The 16,174-nt window shown below is 37.9% G+C and overlaps 1 protein-coding gene across 8 annotated transcripts in view; it reads right to left on the minus strand.

Annotated features, from left to right (window-relative positions):
• Nucleotides 1–16,174, minus strand: part of RNF111 (ring finger protein 111) — a 45,580-nt gene that overhangs the window by 21,756 nt on the left and 7,650 nt on the right. For all 8 annotated transcript variants that reach the window (XM_015639097.3, XM_033516970.1, XM_033516971.1 and 5 more), the window contains exons 2-4: nucleotides 12,642–13,537; nucleotides 3,645–3,771; nucleotides 1,845–2,008 (exon numbers count right to left, since the gene is read on the minus strand). In XM_015639097.3, the coding sequence (XP_015494583.1) occupies nucleotides 1,845–2,008; nucleotides 3,645–3,771; nucleotides 12,642–13,518 (1,168 nt within the window). In that variant the 5' untranslated portion in view covers nucleotides 13,519–13,537. The remainder of the gene's footprint in view (nucleotides 1–1,844; nucleotides 2,009–3,644; nucleotides 3,772–12,641; nucleotides 13,538–16,174) is intronic.

Here is a 16,174-nt window from a genome sequence, read left to right on the forward strand (position 1 = left end):
AAGATACCATAAAAGGGAAGATTAACAGAAAAAGCTCAGGCTTTTTTAGTAAAAACATTTGCATGGATATCGGGGGGAAAAAAAAGCATCAAAAAACTTCAAACACATCCTTTACACAAAGTCTCAAAATAAAATATGAGTAGTTTTCAAGATTTCTCTCTATATCTAGTAGGAGTATCAGCAACTCAGAGAGGAAAGGAATAAATATATCTTCTCTCTTGCAAGTCTTCCAGCTCATCACATTAAAAACACATGACCTGATATCTACATTTAAATTCCTCTTACTTTTAACATGGCCTTCCAATATGCTAGTTTTATTTATTTAAAGGACAACATTTTGAGTAAAATGTATTAATGTTTAAATTCAGAAAAAAACCAGCAACTTTAAAGCACATATATAGCTTACAATGAAAAGTGATCAGCCAGTGCTCAGGTCAGCAGCCACCCTGAGTTCCCTCAGGTTCCCCCACCAGCCCTACACACTTCTGATTCTCCCCTGCCCAAACCAGTGAAAAACAGGGAACTTGGTCCATCATGAACGAGTAGCTAAGAGAAATTGAATTTCTTAACACACTGCCCAGACATGAACCCAGGAAGACAGAAGGAGACAGGATCCTTATGCACAGGGAAGCAGACAGCCAAGTTTTAAGACCAGTATCTTTGATAAAACAAGTAAAGTTGGGATAAACTGCACAGCTGCCTTTTACAGCGTTAATTCAGAAGTCAGATCATTTTACACTAATTCATGTGTGAAATTTGATGCCTAAACCCAAAACTAGTATTCCTTAAATCCTGGAAGATTTCTCTTGGGCATTTCCTCCAGAAGACAGGAGAAACAGCTAGTCTTTAACACACGCATTAGGAAGTGTATTTTAAAATAACTTGATTTCTGAATACAACACTAAATTCTATAATATGAATTTTAAGAATAAATTAAAGCAATAGAAACCAACACTGCACCCCTTCCATCAACAGAGCTGTTGGGCCATTTCACAGTAAATACATTAAAAAAAAAATTGTCTGTACATCAACTCATCCTCTACTTTAAAAGCCATTAACCAACCAAAACTTCTCAAGCCTTTCTAATTCTCCATCCCACCCCAAAAACCACAACAACTTGAAGACTAGATATTGCAAGATACTAAGCTTGCAATGCACTTGGACAGAACCACAACAAGACAAAGTTTTTGTTCACATTACATATAACACGCACCCAAGAAATCCCCAAAACCATCACCATCTGCAAATATAAATGTGCAAAAACGTACATGAGCTTCCGTTTTTCCTTCTCCCAATTTTTTGATATAATTCATAAGTTGCTGTTACTATTTTCTGTAGGAATAGAATTATTAAGTGTCAGCAGCTTTTAATGTTAGGAATCAATGAAAGGTTACAGCTTCAGAAACCTAACACACTTTACTAGTTTAGGGCTGGGCTTTTTTTCTTTTTTTAGAAGTTATTTTTACTTCAAGGCCTGAAGGAACAGTCACTATTCCAAAGCATAGGCAATGATAGACTTTCCTTTTATAGTGCTGTATTGAAGTAAGCACATATTTTTCAAGAAGTAGTTCCAACCTGTTCTGTAATTTCTGCCTGGTGAGTCAGCCCTCAGACACACACCCAAGGCAGCTTTGGAAGAAAAACTGGATCTTTAGATCTAAAAACCCCATTGAAAATGGCTAAATTTTAAATTTTGAAAGGAAGGGCACAAGAGGATTTTCTGACAGGCTTGGAAATCAGATATCCTCATAGAAGGGTAGCTTATATCTGATGCAATTAACTCCAGTGCCCTTATACACTGCCCATCCTGCTCCTGAAGAGATTTCTCTGTCAGTGCAACTTACCATCTTCATCCACGGTGAGGTCCACGACTTCGGCTGCGTTCTGCCTCAGGGGCTGGATGACAGTGGAGATCCTGCTGCGGGATCGCTGCTCCGGAGCCCGGCCAGCGTGGGAACCGGAGCTCTGTCCCCAGTGGGATCTCGAGTGTCCGAGTGCAGAACGAGACCTTAACAAAGAGGAACACCTTAGCTACTGGCCTACATTTTGCCATCATTAATTTCTTCTCCTCCTGTTTTAGGAGCTACTTGGGAGTTTATTTATTATTAGAAAATTTTGTTACACTGAGATACCCCATGACTCCACTTTCACCAAAGACACTTACAAACACTAGTGCAGCCCTTACCAGAGAACATAACAGCAAATGCCCAGCATGGAGAGAGTTTAAAAGGTCTTTAAACCACATCCCATGTACCTGCAACCCTAAAACCATGGCCAGGCAGCAATTATAGCTGAAGCTGATTTAGCTTTATAAATAGTAATTGAAGAGTTTCCAAATCCTGTACTACTCCTGTGCAGTCTGAAACAGCAGGTCTATAAAGGATGACAGAAATATGAAGACAAAAATTTGCAAACATTAAGTACTTTTGCATGCTAACTTGTGATAGAGTATTTTCAGAGGATAACTTTTATACTTCAAATTTCCAAAATGTCTTGACTGTGCAAAATCTCTGGACCTTTCCCTCTAATATTATTTTGCTCCCTCTCTTCAGAGAACAAACACAGCTTTTTGTGATACTTAAACTAAAATGCAAAGTGGCTTGAGGAGAGGAGATCCTAAGCCAGTAACCATACCTAAGGAAAGGGATGGGTTTATCTCATCTCTATATTACAGCACGTAGTATTCATTCTGTTCAGTTTAGCCATGCAAACCCTAACACTTAAGACAATGATCTTTGGAGTGTGTATCCTCTCTGAAGCATACAGTCTTTAATGAAGAGAACAATATTTCTACAGTATTTTATTTACCATTTCACTCTCAAGAAACTTTGACTCTCCAGTATTTACATAAATCAATTGGCTCTTATTTTCCAATTTGGAAAAACAATGTACTCAGACTTCAGAAATTTAGAAGAGGAAAATGTGAAGAAAAGGGAATGACTTCACTAAAAACAAACAAAACCCATTGCACAAATCACCATGGAGCTACTGCTGTTTTGGCTGTAGCACTGCAGAAGGTGAGGGAAGAAAGTGAATTTTTTCTAGTCTTAAGGCTGTTACAGAAAACACATCTTATTCATGCGAGGAAAATACAAAGCTGTTTATTTTTTAAAAGCAGCTGGCTTTAGACAGGTTTGAAGTTTTCTTCAAGGAACTCATTTTTAATACATTCTGTAAAATCTGAAAATATGGAAGAAAACTTCCAGAGATTCTTGGAAGAACAGGAAAGCATATACAGCAGCAGCTTAAAAAAAAGTAGGCTGCTTTCCTGAGAAATACTCAGCTAATCTCTAGATAGTCACTTCAGCCTACACATGCTCTCTCTAGGATGTCACTTGCAGCTTTGCTTCCCCAAATTCTGCACATCTGTCACACTAATACAGCCACCTCAACTCCAGATTAGTTCAATTGTCAAGGATTTGGGTTTTTGTTCTTACTTTGTTTGGGGATTTAGGATTGGGGTTTTTTGTTATCAATTGGGTTTTGTTTGATTTGGTTTTTAAATCAAAAGTGAATCAAAAATCACTGTGCATTCTGGTTAGAATTCCAGTGACATTACATTATGGGCTTTTAATGGCCAAAGCATCGTGACAAACTCGGGAGACAAACAAAACGTCATTAATACAAAGAGATGCAAATCTCACCTGTAGTTTTCACCAACTGTAACAATCTCCACTTCACTATCTGTTGAGGTAACATTTATTTCTTCGTTAGCAGTGACTTGGGGAGTGGAGGATGCTTCAATCACCACAACATCTTCATCAATACTTCCTGAAGAGGAAAAAGGAAAAAGAAAGTCTCTATACTTCATTTATATTTCATTCAGCAACTGTCATTATGAGAGACTACTTTTCATAGACTTAAAATATATGTAGGCAGAGAATTCCATGGCATATGTCAAAACCTTAGGTGCAACTGTCAAATACATGACCTAATTATTATAGGAAGCAATTCTGCTGTAAATACTGAAGCAAAAAGGAGAAAGAAGACTGCATGTGGGGTAGGTATGCAAGCTTGCATTGCAAGCACTGAAAGCAATTACAATGTATTTTATTATCTGTAACACCAAAAAAACCACAAACTCAGTCATTTAATATAAAAAGAGAACAAACTTCCAAGCTAACAAAGCAGTAGTGGTTTGTTATCACTAACAGCTTTTAAAAAAATGTTTTTATAGGTATCAGTCTTAAGGCTAAACATTGACAACAGAAGTAAAATGATCCACCAACTAGTTTATACTTAAAACAAAATTAATCCCTCGGTGTTTATAAACACCTTTGTATCTAAACTTTTTGTGGCATTCACAATCTGTACTAGACAGAGGAAGATAAAATTAAACTAAGAATGATAAAAAACAACAACCAAAACCCCAAAAAAGAGACAAGTTTTCTTAGGAAACAACTTCCACTTCTGGAAGAATGGTTACAGTTCCAGCCTAACAAGCAGACACATGAAGCACTTCTCTAGAGCTGCAACACAGGCACTGATGAGTCTGAGCTATCTTCAAGACTTAAATTCAGCTATGGATTATTCACCGAGCACAAAAGAACTTCCTAAAAAAAAATCAAGCTGTATATCTTAGAAATCGCTAATTATCATTTTGGTTTTTGCAAATTGGTTCAAGGAAGTGCCTGAAGAATTTGGTCTCATTCAAGTCAATACTTCCATCCTGTATGGACTGACTGTCCTCAGCTGCTTTGCCCAATTACACGGTGGGAAAGATGATCCATTTTTATTTTTATCCGTTTTTCTGCTTTGAAGAAAAACCCAAACTGCATTACCCATTTTCCAATGGCCTTTGTTTCTGACCATTCTTATCCCAGAAAGATTGCTGGCTGAAGATGCAAAGAGTGATGCTTCCAAAATGCTGGTACTAACAAAACTCTAGCAATTGGAAGTAGTGTGGAACAAAATTAATTCTCAGAACCAGCATGAAAATTTTGGGGGAAACTGAAAATACCACCAAGTCTAAAAAACAGAACATTCCAAAACTGAAAATACTGAAAAGGCCAATTACTCAGGAGTGAAAGGCAGCAGCTAAAGCCATCATCCCATTCAGAAGAATGTGAACATTGTGCCTTATCAGGAGCAAACTAGAAACAGCTTCCTTACACAAAACTATCTCAGCTGTTGTCAGACAAAACCACCGGGCCAAGCAGCTGGGGAAAGGTCACTGAGAGAAACCCACAGCTCCTCCTTTGATCTTCCCAACCTGCCCTTCTCTGAAATATACTAAGTTTGAGAGCACTCCTCAGAGTCCACATGTCCTCAGGCTCAGTGTTTATTGAAATTAACAACAGGTGCAAAAAGAAGAAAGATTTAGGCTTAAATATGAGTCTGTTACTTCAGAAAACAAATTCTCCTTAAGGACAGAATCATCTGCTCTGTATATCTATACTGAAATTCACCCAGTGTGAACCTGTACTGAAATTCTGACACAAGCTTAGCTCATGAAAACCAAAGGGAATTCTTAACTGAGTATCTACACAATTCAGATACTTTTCTCAATTGTCTGAAAGCTCATTTTATTCAATTTTTTTTTTTTTTTTTTTTTTTTAAGTACACCTTTGGCTGAGAGGCGATTGTACCAACTACACAAATCAGACTGTAGAAAAAAACATCAAGACTGGTACTGAATGAATAGGTTTTATGACTTCCAAAATAACAAAGAAAATCTTCAGAACAAAGTTACTCCAAGTAGGATATAGCATAGACATAGTTCAGACATATGCAATTTCCTACTGTTCATGCTTCCAAAAACACCTTCATAAGTCAAAAGTACAAACTAATGAAGTTTTCATCCCATGAAGCAATTTCCTATACAAGGAACCAATACTTTCTTCAAAATTAATCAGAAAACCAACTCCTCTAAACTACATAAATATTTGTTTCATACTGTCCACCACAATAAGGTACAATTCACTTTTTTCTTTTAGAACATACCAGTCACTGGCAAGTCATCTTCTGCCTGTAAAGAACTTGAAGCAAAATTTAAAGCATGAATACCTTACTCATCAATGCACCACCTGAATGACTGAAGCTGTAAGAAGCCAGCTGAATCTGGATAATTACCAAAGTTAATTATACTATTCTTGCAGTTCTTGAGGGTTATCTCACTTCAAGGAAAAAACTCACTGGACTGTTGATGGCAAAACAGTTACACAGATTTAAGAGATGTATTTTGTACTACTCTCAGACTAATACCTATGGCTACAAAACAAACAGAAAATCATCCTCCTGCAGGCACACATTATTTCTCTGTCATCTTCTGAATCATAAAACACAGCAAACAAATTATACTCTAGTTATTTGTGAGTAAATTAATCTTTGGGCCACCACTGAAAGACTCAGTCTGCATTTCAAGTGAGCTACTTCAAAACAAAACTTCTCTTGAAAACTCACAGCAATGATTTTATTTGTTCCCACAGAATTTTGGGTGTTTTTTTCTCTTCTCACATCCACAAATAATATTTCATAGTGAATGTAAGACAACAAATTTCAGCTTGCAAGTTTTGCATTTCCCATTCAGACATTTCAACAGCCATTAGTAATTAGGTTTTGTATATGACTATCAATCAGAAATAATCAGTAACTTCTTCATGTAAGCTTTTCCTCCCTCTTTTAAAAGCCTTTTTTTATGATGGAAACCTAGTGCTCAGCTGGCCTAGAAGAAGGGATAAACTGCACATGCTTGAATCCAAATCTGAACACGTGTAAAACTACAATCCTCCCTTAAAAATAAAAACACACTCTCGTCCAGGCCTTACCTCACAAAGACAATAAATCTATCATAATAAAGTGCTTTATTAAGCAGAATATAACTTTTATAATAAATATAATACTGGGCTCTGAAGTCAAATACTTAGATCAGTAAATGACACATTTTTCCCTAGAAAGTTGTTAGATTACTTCACAACAGAAACTGCTATGTGCCACTGACAGACCAACTTGCTGGGAAGGAAGCTTTAGAATCAAATACTTTATTCAGAAGTTGTAAGCAAGAGACTAAGCTTTGCCTAGTATAACATGTATAATATATATAATTATACTAGTATTTAACTCTAAAAGACCATGGCATAACTCCAAGATCATCATCCCAAGTACCACACCAAGGACATAAATAACACTGGTGTAATACCCAAATTTATGATTGGCTGTTGTCATTCTCAGAGGGTAGTTTCACATCTGTTTTGCAATTAACATGGAGTTTAACCAGTCTGAATATTACATGTAAGATAATAAAAGCATTGTCTCATTTGAGATTGTGTATTGTAAAATCTGATCAAGTCTGAAGTAAAACCAGAGAGATTTAAAATCAGCAGTCAAGTTCCAGTGACAGAGATGTCTTATTTTGAATTACAAGCTTTCACTGGATCAGACCAAGAGCCCACTCAGGCACATATCCTCTCTGCCAGCTGCAGCAGGCAAAAAACTGCAGTCAGAGCAGAGAATTCAGGCTACAAATTTTAACTAAAAGCTCTCACACCACAACAATGTCACAGATGTCAGAGCACACTTCCTTGTCCAGTCATTGCTCATGGACAGCTGTCAATAAGCGTGTTGAATCCCTCTTTGAACGTGGGACTATGTACCTCTATAGCCACTTATGCTCATGAATTAAAGATAATGACTTGAACAGTAATTCAGCTTGAAATGAATAAAATTATATCCCACTAGTATTAATGAGTACTGTCACTTTTACCTCTCAAATATCTTGAACTAGGTATGGCTGGTAGCCCTGCTCTGAGCCAGCTAACCCTGTTAGCATAACACCACTGTATGAGGAGCCATCCTGTGACTGAGCTGGTCACGTATTTGTTGGTTTTGCTCTCGTTCTCAGGCTCTGAAGGTCCTGTGAACCAAGCAGACAGACCAAACACATTTGTGCTTTCCCTCCCTACATGTCTCAAGATTCCTGGGCACCAGGACAATCACTCCCTTCCCCTGGTGGCCTTGAAGGTCCCGGGCAAGAGGCCAAGCAGGTGCTGTTGATGACCCTGCCACAGCACAGGGGAGCCTGACAGCACCCAGAGCATTGGCCAGAAAATCCAGCAGCTATGAGCCCCAAATGGGAATCTGGACCAGAAATGCCACCCCCTCCCCCTCACTGGTGGCAAGGGACACCTCTGTCATCATCTACTTCCTCTGAGGATGGAGTGAGTGACTCATGTTCTTTTATATGTTTTTTTAGTCTAGATTATGATTGTTATTTTGATAAAGCAAACCACATGTTAAGATTTGACCTGATCTGCAGAGGGTCCAGGTGATTAGGAGTTTTAACTTAGTGTTAGTATGAATTTTGTATTATGCTACTTACTTATAGATTGTATTACATTGATTCTACTTACAGAAATCCAGTGCCATTCTACTCATAAAATCCTGCTAAGAAAAGAAAGACTTAATTGTAACTAGGATTTAGCACTGTCAACTTGCTTGTTGCCTTAGGGGTGTGTGAAGACAGCTTTTCTGTACCTGAGACTTACTCGGAATATACTTTCCAATAGATTTGCATGATGGGAAAAATTTTCCAAAGCACACAAATTGCTTAGGAGTCTGCACTCTGGTGGTAAAGACAGTCAACCACAGTTTAGGGGATTGTGTACTACAATGAGCCATGCTAATTCAAACCTGTACCAACTGTTCTTAACCTTGCACTAAAATCAGTCCTATGGGCGATGCCACAATTAGCCAATTTTACAAATACTATCTTTTCAGCACAGAAAGCTGCAGCAGGGCTGAATGAATTCCACACTAACTTCTATTACTGTACTATTTAAAACCCCAATTCACAGCAGATGGATATAGCAACACTGATTAATGTCCACTGCTCACAAAGCCAGGTGCTTCTTTCCTCACCACTTCTCAGTTCTTCTCCAAGTAAGCAGCATGGTAAACAAGGTACTTATACACTTCCTTATCCACTAATGCTGTTGAGGTAAAAGGTTGGCATTATGAGCTGCATCAGTTTGTGTGAGAAAAGGACTGCATGATGTAGTTTGTAGGAAGACTGAAAAATAATCAACTCTAACAAAAGGCAGCTCATTTCCACTTAACCTGTTAAAATAATCTGAGCATGAAGCAGTATATGCTTAACATTTTCACCAGCCTCTGGCTTGTAAAATATTGAATATCTATATTCAGTGTTTTTTTGGGTGACAGACAACAAGTGTGAGAAAATCAAGATGACAGTAGTGAATATACACTGTCTTATCATTCTAAGCAGTTTTGAACAAAATTTGAGCCAGCTTCTCATTAGCATTACATTCTAAGAAAAGAAAAACCTGTCTATCATTAGCTGTTCAAAAATATAAAATAACATGTCAGACCCCAAAGGAATTGTAAGTTATTAGGTGAACAATTTATGACAATGCAAAACCCTACACAGCTTGTTTTTTTCTGAAACACTTTGCTGTTTTCCAGACTTCTGCTTTATTGCCAAGTCAGAGTATGTAGCATTAAAAAATTGTTCCTATTTAAGCTTTTGCTAGATTTCCCTCTACAGACTGCCTCCAAAGGGCACCTCCAATCCTTTAGATCCAAGATAAAAATCAAATACCTACAGAAGCAGAAATCTGTATTACAATGTAAGAGAACTAATAACAGCAAAAGTTGAATACTGCTACCTTTCATAAGCAAAGGTGGAGGAGAATTATTTCTGTTGGTGTGTACAAAGGGGTAGAGAAAAGCTTCTGCACTACCTAAACAAAATACAGACTTAAAATTCATGTTTCCCAGCAAAAATGCTGCTGCTTGCTGTCATTTTAACTGCAAGCCCAGTATTGCAATTGAAACCAACTGATCAAGACTGCAATTGGAACATACACCCCTGCAAGCACCTGCAGCCTCAGCTGCAAGGATCATTAAACTGCACACAGCTGTTTTCAGGCTGGCCTTATGCCCCCACCTCCTGTCTCCCCTGAATGAGCTTCAGCTGCCCATCCCAGATGTAATGAGAACAATGCCTTCTATGGCACACAGCTGGTACAACATCATCTAGTCCCAGGTGTCAGGTTGTACTGTTCACACTCCCACACTCCAAAAAGCACAAAGTTTCATCAGAAGAACAGCTAAAGCCTTAAAAGAACAGGAAGAAAATCCCATATAATGATACTTGTTTTTTTGGTAAAGGTTTTGTTAAACAAACAACCCCCCCTTCACATCTCCATTCATACGATTTTTCCAAAATTAGCCAAGCTAATTTCATTAATTATAAGAACTTGCTTACTAAATACTTCTTTGGTTAAAAAGGTCTGTTACTTCAATTTCTTGCAACAATCAGAAAGAAATGGTTTTCAGAATGGTCCAATTAATTTAACTTACTAGTTCTTTAAATGCACTGTATCTTTATTGAAATAGCAACATTCAAAGCAAAGAAATATTTTCTGCAATATCCTTAATGCAAATTACTACTCAGTAGGCTACAAGACTAATCACATCACTTTGAAGCCTGCTTTTTAAAAAAACAGTTATTACCACACCTTCTTTAACTGTCTTTTCTCTTCCAATTATTATTATTCTCCTTCTTTCCTAAGTCAGACCTCTAGCTTCTTTACATATATGCCCCAGGACTCGTATCCTTAGCAGAAGTTATTTGTCCTTCAGCACACTGTAAATTCAGCAGGTATGTGCCAACATAGAGCAAAGAAATTTTCCCTAACATTAACAAGCTTGTATAGCATTACTATTAACACAAACCTTCCCTCATACAGAAACCCCATCATGCTTGCTCACTATACAGAGAAATTGCATAGCTGTTTTTCCAGCTGGCCCCATTTCTGTCCTAATTAACTCAATAACTAGAAATGCCTTATATAACAGCACAAAGCTACAAAAAATGTTAATCACATTTTTATCTTGCTAAAAATAGGATACTTTCACAGAGGATGTCTGCTCAACTTCCCATTATATCTGCAGTGTAAGCAAAATGCTCAAAAAACTTTCCATCAATATATATTTCCACTGGAAAATCCCCTCACAGTATTCACACACACTAAGCCAGAATTGCTTTTCAGCTCCCTGCAAGTGTTGGTCCTGGAGTACAGGCATGACAGGACACAATCTTTAAAGCAGACCTTCTTTTAGTTACAACTCATGTCAGTATTCTAATCTAAAATTAACTGGGGCAGAACTAATTGATTTTTTCATTCATGACATGAAAATAAATGCTTTCATTAATTAAGTGTGCTTTTCAAATAGTATAAAAATTAAGCCACTGGACTTTTCCACATCTGTGTGGAAGGAGAGTTGTTATTGATCCTACATAATTTTAGTTACATTAAACTCTACCCTCTCTGAAAATTGTAAGAAACTGTTAACTTGGAAACAAATGTGTTAACCCAGTAATTTCTCAAATTGGCTTTTCATATAAATGTAAGTATATCCCCATACATTTATTATTTACAAACCATATCCTTCAATATGGTTACACATGCGTGTCAAATGTAACTTTTTTAAGCCTAATTAATTTCTATTCCCACAAATATGCAAAGATAATTAATGCTGTACAATAATTCTTCTGCTTCAGAATTATACATGCCCAGTCCTAGCACTGCATAAGTAAGACTTCTGCACTATGGATTTTACTTGTATTTAAACATCACAGAAATTATTTCCTACTGCAATGAATAACAAGCAACGATCTAGACTTTAGTACTCTGGTTCTGTTCAAGCATAAATCCTACTCTAACATAAACATTCACACTTTTTTTTTAACCTGTCCTTGCATTTTCAGCCATATTTTCTTAGAGGAATGATCAGCACAGCCTGAGATATGGTTTTGCTTATTAAAACATGTTTGTCACTAGATAAAACACACGGTTGCACAGATTAACACCATGCTGTGTTCTATCTACTTCCCCATGCTCTCTAAAAAGCTGAGCTAAAACAGAATGCACAACTACTTTCCCTTGGCAAATTTAAGAGGAAAGGGAGTCCAAAAAATCTGCCAATTAACAAAAAAAATCCAACAACAAACAAACAAACCAGGAAAAAAAACATGCAAAACAAATCAAACAAAACAAAAACATTCCCCAAAAAGTCTTCCTCTGAGTACTCAAGAATTCAGATACTGTGACAAGACATTAGAAAAATAACTGTGTAAACCAACTGCCTTGCATTGAGTTTATCTGGGTAAAAACATTTGGTGTATATATACAAAACTTTTATTATCTCAGTACTAAAGCTACCTCCAATTAACTCGTATTTCAGCTCTTATAAAAATGGACATTTTTCTCCATCTTTTTCTAAACTGTCAAGTTAAATATTAGCAGATATTTCTACATTCTGAAAATAGAATTATTACCACAATCAGTCCAAAGCTAAAACTTTTAACACATTCAACACCTAAAAAAATAAAAATGGATCAACTCAGGGACTAATCAGACTAAGTAACTTCCACTATGTTCTTTAGAAGCCATTAACTTCTACATTCAAGATTTTAGATTTGCTATAATTCTACTCTAAGATATGAATGTACTTATCCCATCAAGAATTTATGTTGCAATGTTCACAATACTTGCAGTAAGTCTATCTGTAGTACTAACTTCAGTATCAACAAAAACTGCTCCAGAGAACTAATAAAAAAGCCTATTGTACACAATGAAAGATGACTAATATAAAATACCTCAGGAATTTAGTTTTACCTGAAGGAACAGCTGTGCTGTTCTGGTGGTTTTCACCAGGTGACACAAACAAGTCTTCCTCCCCTTCAGTAGATGAACTGGAAGAAGATTCAGTACTGAGATCATTCTCACTGGAGCTGCTGGAACTGGGCAGTAAAGCATACTTTCTTCTAGCTAACACTTCCCGCTTTTTCCTCTGCATTAAAATTCGTTCTTTTTGGTTCTGTGTCCGCTGCGATGAACTTGTTTTCACAACTCTCTTCCTATATGGAAGTCTTCTTAAAGAATTGTTGTGAAAACAGGGCCTTTTCATCAATAACCCAGGTACAGAGTCTGCCTCAGTCCGAGGCCACTTTTGTGACCTTGCACTGTGAGTTCTACTTGGAGTATTCAACACTGCCTGAGGGTGTCTCACAGGAGCATCTTTTTCTTCATCAGATGTTACAGTGTCAGAGTCTCCAAAATGCAAGCTAGATGAAGGTGAAGAGATACAGTCACTAAACGAAGAATCATTGTCTTCACTCTGTGTTTCTAGATGCTGTCTCAATCCTAAAATTCCTTTATTTTCTTTATCAGGACAGTTTTGAGTGTATGAAGGACCAGCCTGCTGGCTCTTGCGTTTTTTTCGCACCACAATACCTTTTTCTTGGTCTGTGTGGTTGCCATTCATGTCCTTTTGCTTTTGAGAATCACCACACAAGTGAGAGAACTCATTCCCTACTTTACTGGCAATCATCTCAACTTCTGCACTGAAGCTTTTGGCCGCCTCAATAGACTCAGGGTTCAAGAGGATCCCCTTCAGACTCTCCTGTCTCTTTGGTGCATCAGAAGGAACTTCACTCTTCATATCCGCTTTTAGAGTATAAACTATATTACATTCAGGAGTCCATTTAGACATGGAAAGATTTAAGAAAGGCCTAGAAAATAAAACAGATAAGCATCAAGAAAAGAAGCATTAGATTTTTCAAAAGCAAAGCTAAAGCAAGAGAAAACCCATTTACAGCTAGGACTAATCCCCCAGTAGGAATGACAAAACACCAGTTACCAAAGTACAGCTGCTTCAAAATATTAAAAATACTCCTTGACAATGTAATTTTTCATTAAGACAGAACTCTTGTAATTTGCACTGAAGGGAAGTTCTTATGGTCATTGAAAACCTCACTTTCACAGAGCAAATACTGGTCTATGGCACCTGCAAAACAGATGATGTCTGCTTTATTGATACTTAAGCATGGCAGTTACAGGCTACTGCTCATAGAAGTTACCTGAATTTTGGCTAAATAGCTCCCATTGATATTGGTATCAACTAAAATGCATGCTTATTAAATAAGGCTGTATCTTCCCCTGCAGCAGAACACATGGACAGTAAATACTTCAACACAACACATAGGTTGTATGGTGCCAACTGAGCTATAAAAGTCAGTTACATAGAATTCATTGTTCTTTTTTGACATGAAAAGGAATGAAACGAGAGATTTTGAACCACTATTATTTTGGGGCAAAGTCATAAAAATCCATTTATTACCTTGAGTCTCTTTTAAAAACTACCACACATTAGGAGTACAGTGTACAAAGCTATTTTCAGTCCATGTACTTTTGACTCTTACCCTGTGACAGAAACTGAGTATATCATATCATATGTTCCTTTAGCAGTTGCTCTTGGGCAGGTGCCTCTCCCTGCCAAAATATAAAGCTGCCAATGTATAACACTGGCCTCAAAGAAATGCTTTTGTACTGGAAGATTGAGACAACAGTAACTTCAGTAACAGATCCATGTTCAAACTGCTTCATCTGACATCTCTACCTTTGGTTTAAATTCCCAGAAGGGAATGATGAAACAATTTGGTTCCCACTGTGATAACTACTGAAACTCTTTACTGTAACTAATAGCATGGGTTTTTATGCCTCAGCTGAATAAGGCTACAGTAGATACTTGACAGCTTACAGAAAGTTGTGCTGAAGTACCAAAAGGCTGCTTAAGAAAACATGTGCAACAATGCCCTAAGTGGAATCAGGCTGCCTAAGCAACACAGCTGGGAATATGCATGAAGCCACAAAAAACACCTGAGCTATCTACAAACAGCAACAACAGCCACTCAGAGGCACCCTGACAGGCCTGAGAGGTTGGCCTGCATGAAGCTCACAAAGTTCAACAAGGTTAAGTGCAAGGTTCCTGCACCTGGGCTGGGGCAATCCCAAGCACAAATACAGGCTGGATGGACAGAGGAGTGAGAGCAGCTCTGGCAAGAACTTCAGAGGGTGCTAACGGATGAGAAGCATTATACAGCCTGACACTGTTTGCAGCCCAGAATGTCAATTGTATCCTGGACTGGCTCAAAATAAGTGTGGCCAGCAGGTCAAGGGAGGGGACTGTCCCTCTATTCCACCTGGATTAACATGTCCAGCTCTGCAGCTCCCAGCATAAGGATATGGAGCTGCTGGAGCAAGACCATAGGAGGCCATGAAGATGCTCCCGGGGGGGACATCTATCCTATGAAGACAGACAGAGAACTGGGGTTCTTCAGCCTGGAGAAGAAAAGGCTCCAAGGAGACAGTGCAGCACCTTCTAGTACCTAAAGAGGCTCCAAGAGAGCTCAAGAGGGACTTCTGACAAGGGCATGTAATGACAAGACAAGGGGGAATGGCTTCAAACCAAAAGAGGGCAGATTTAGATTAGATATGAGGAAGAAATTCTTCCCTATGAGAGCGGTGAGATGCCAGAACAGGTTGCCCAGAGAAACTGTGGATGCCCCATCCCTGGAAGAGTTCATGGAAAAGTTGGGTTTTAAGCAACATGGTCTAGTGGAAGATGTCCCTGTCCACAGAAGGGAAGTTGGCAGCAGATGACTTTTAATGTTCCTTCCAACTCACACCATTTTATGATGATTCTATGATCTGTGGCAGGTTAAGCAGCCCTGCCTACTCCAGTCCATAATCCTCTGTCTGAAACTCCAAACTCTTCAAAATGCTAATGCGTCCTTACATGCAGTGCCAGTATTTAATGCTCTCATTTATTTTGTCATAGAACATATCAGTACAAGACTGAGACTATAGAACAGATTTAATTCACAATTTTTTAGACTGTTTCACAAACTGATGCTTTCAGGAGCAGCTGTAAGCTAGCTACTCCTAACAGACCCTAAAGAGTTACTTATTTTGGTTTGCAATGGGTATAAACTGATGCATCATCCCAGGCAGCCTGTGCTCTCTTCACAGCCATAAGCAACTAAAAACTACTACCCTCCTTGTGATGTAATCTGGAATAAAAACTTTGCAAAAGACATCTATGCTGCAGAACTAACACCTACAGAAGCCATAAGCTGAAAGGATTTTTCTGGAGATCAAAAACCTTCTGGATTCTAGAATCCCAGCTGAAAAGTCCCACTGAATGTTCTCACTGGAAATCCTACAAACATTTACATTTTACAACAATTACTGTTAAATATTAGGTCTATATCCTCTGATAAGAAAGTGTTGCTGCTCTCTATTGGAATTACAGCCAATATTCATGCAAGTTGGAATAAACCTCCTCTTGCCAGTATAGACAAGGGGTT

Source organism: Parus major, chromosome 10, assembly GCF_001522545.3.
Source record: "Parus major isolate Abel chromosome 10, Parus_major1.1, whole genome shotgun sequence".
Taxonomy (NCBI): Eukaryota; Metazoa; Chordata; class Aves; order Passeriformes; family Paridae; genus Parus; species Parus major.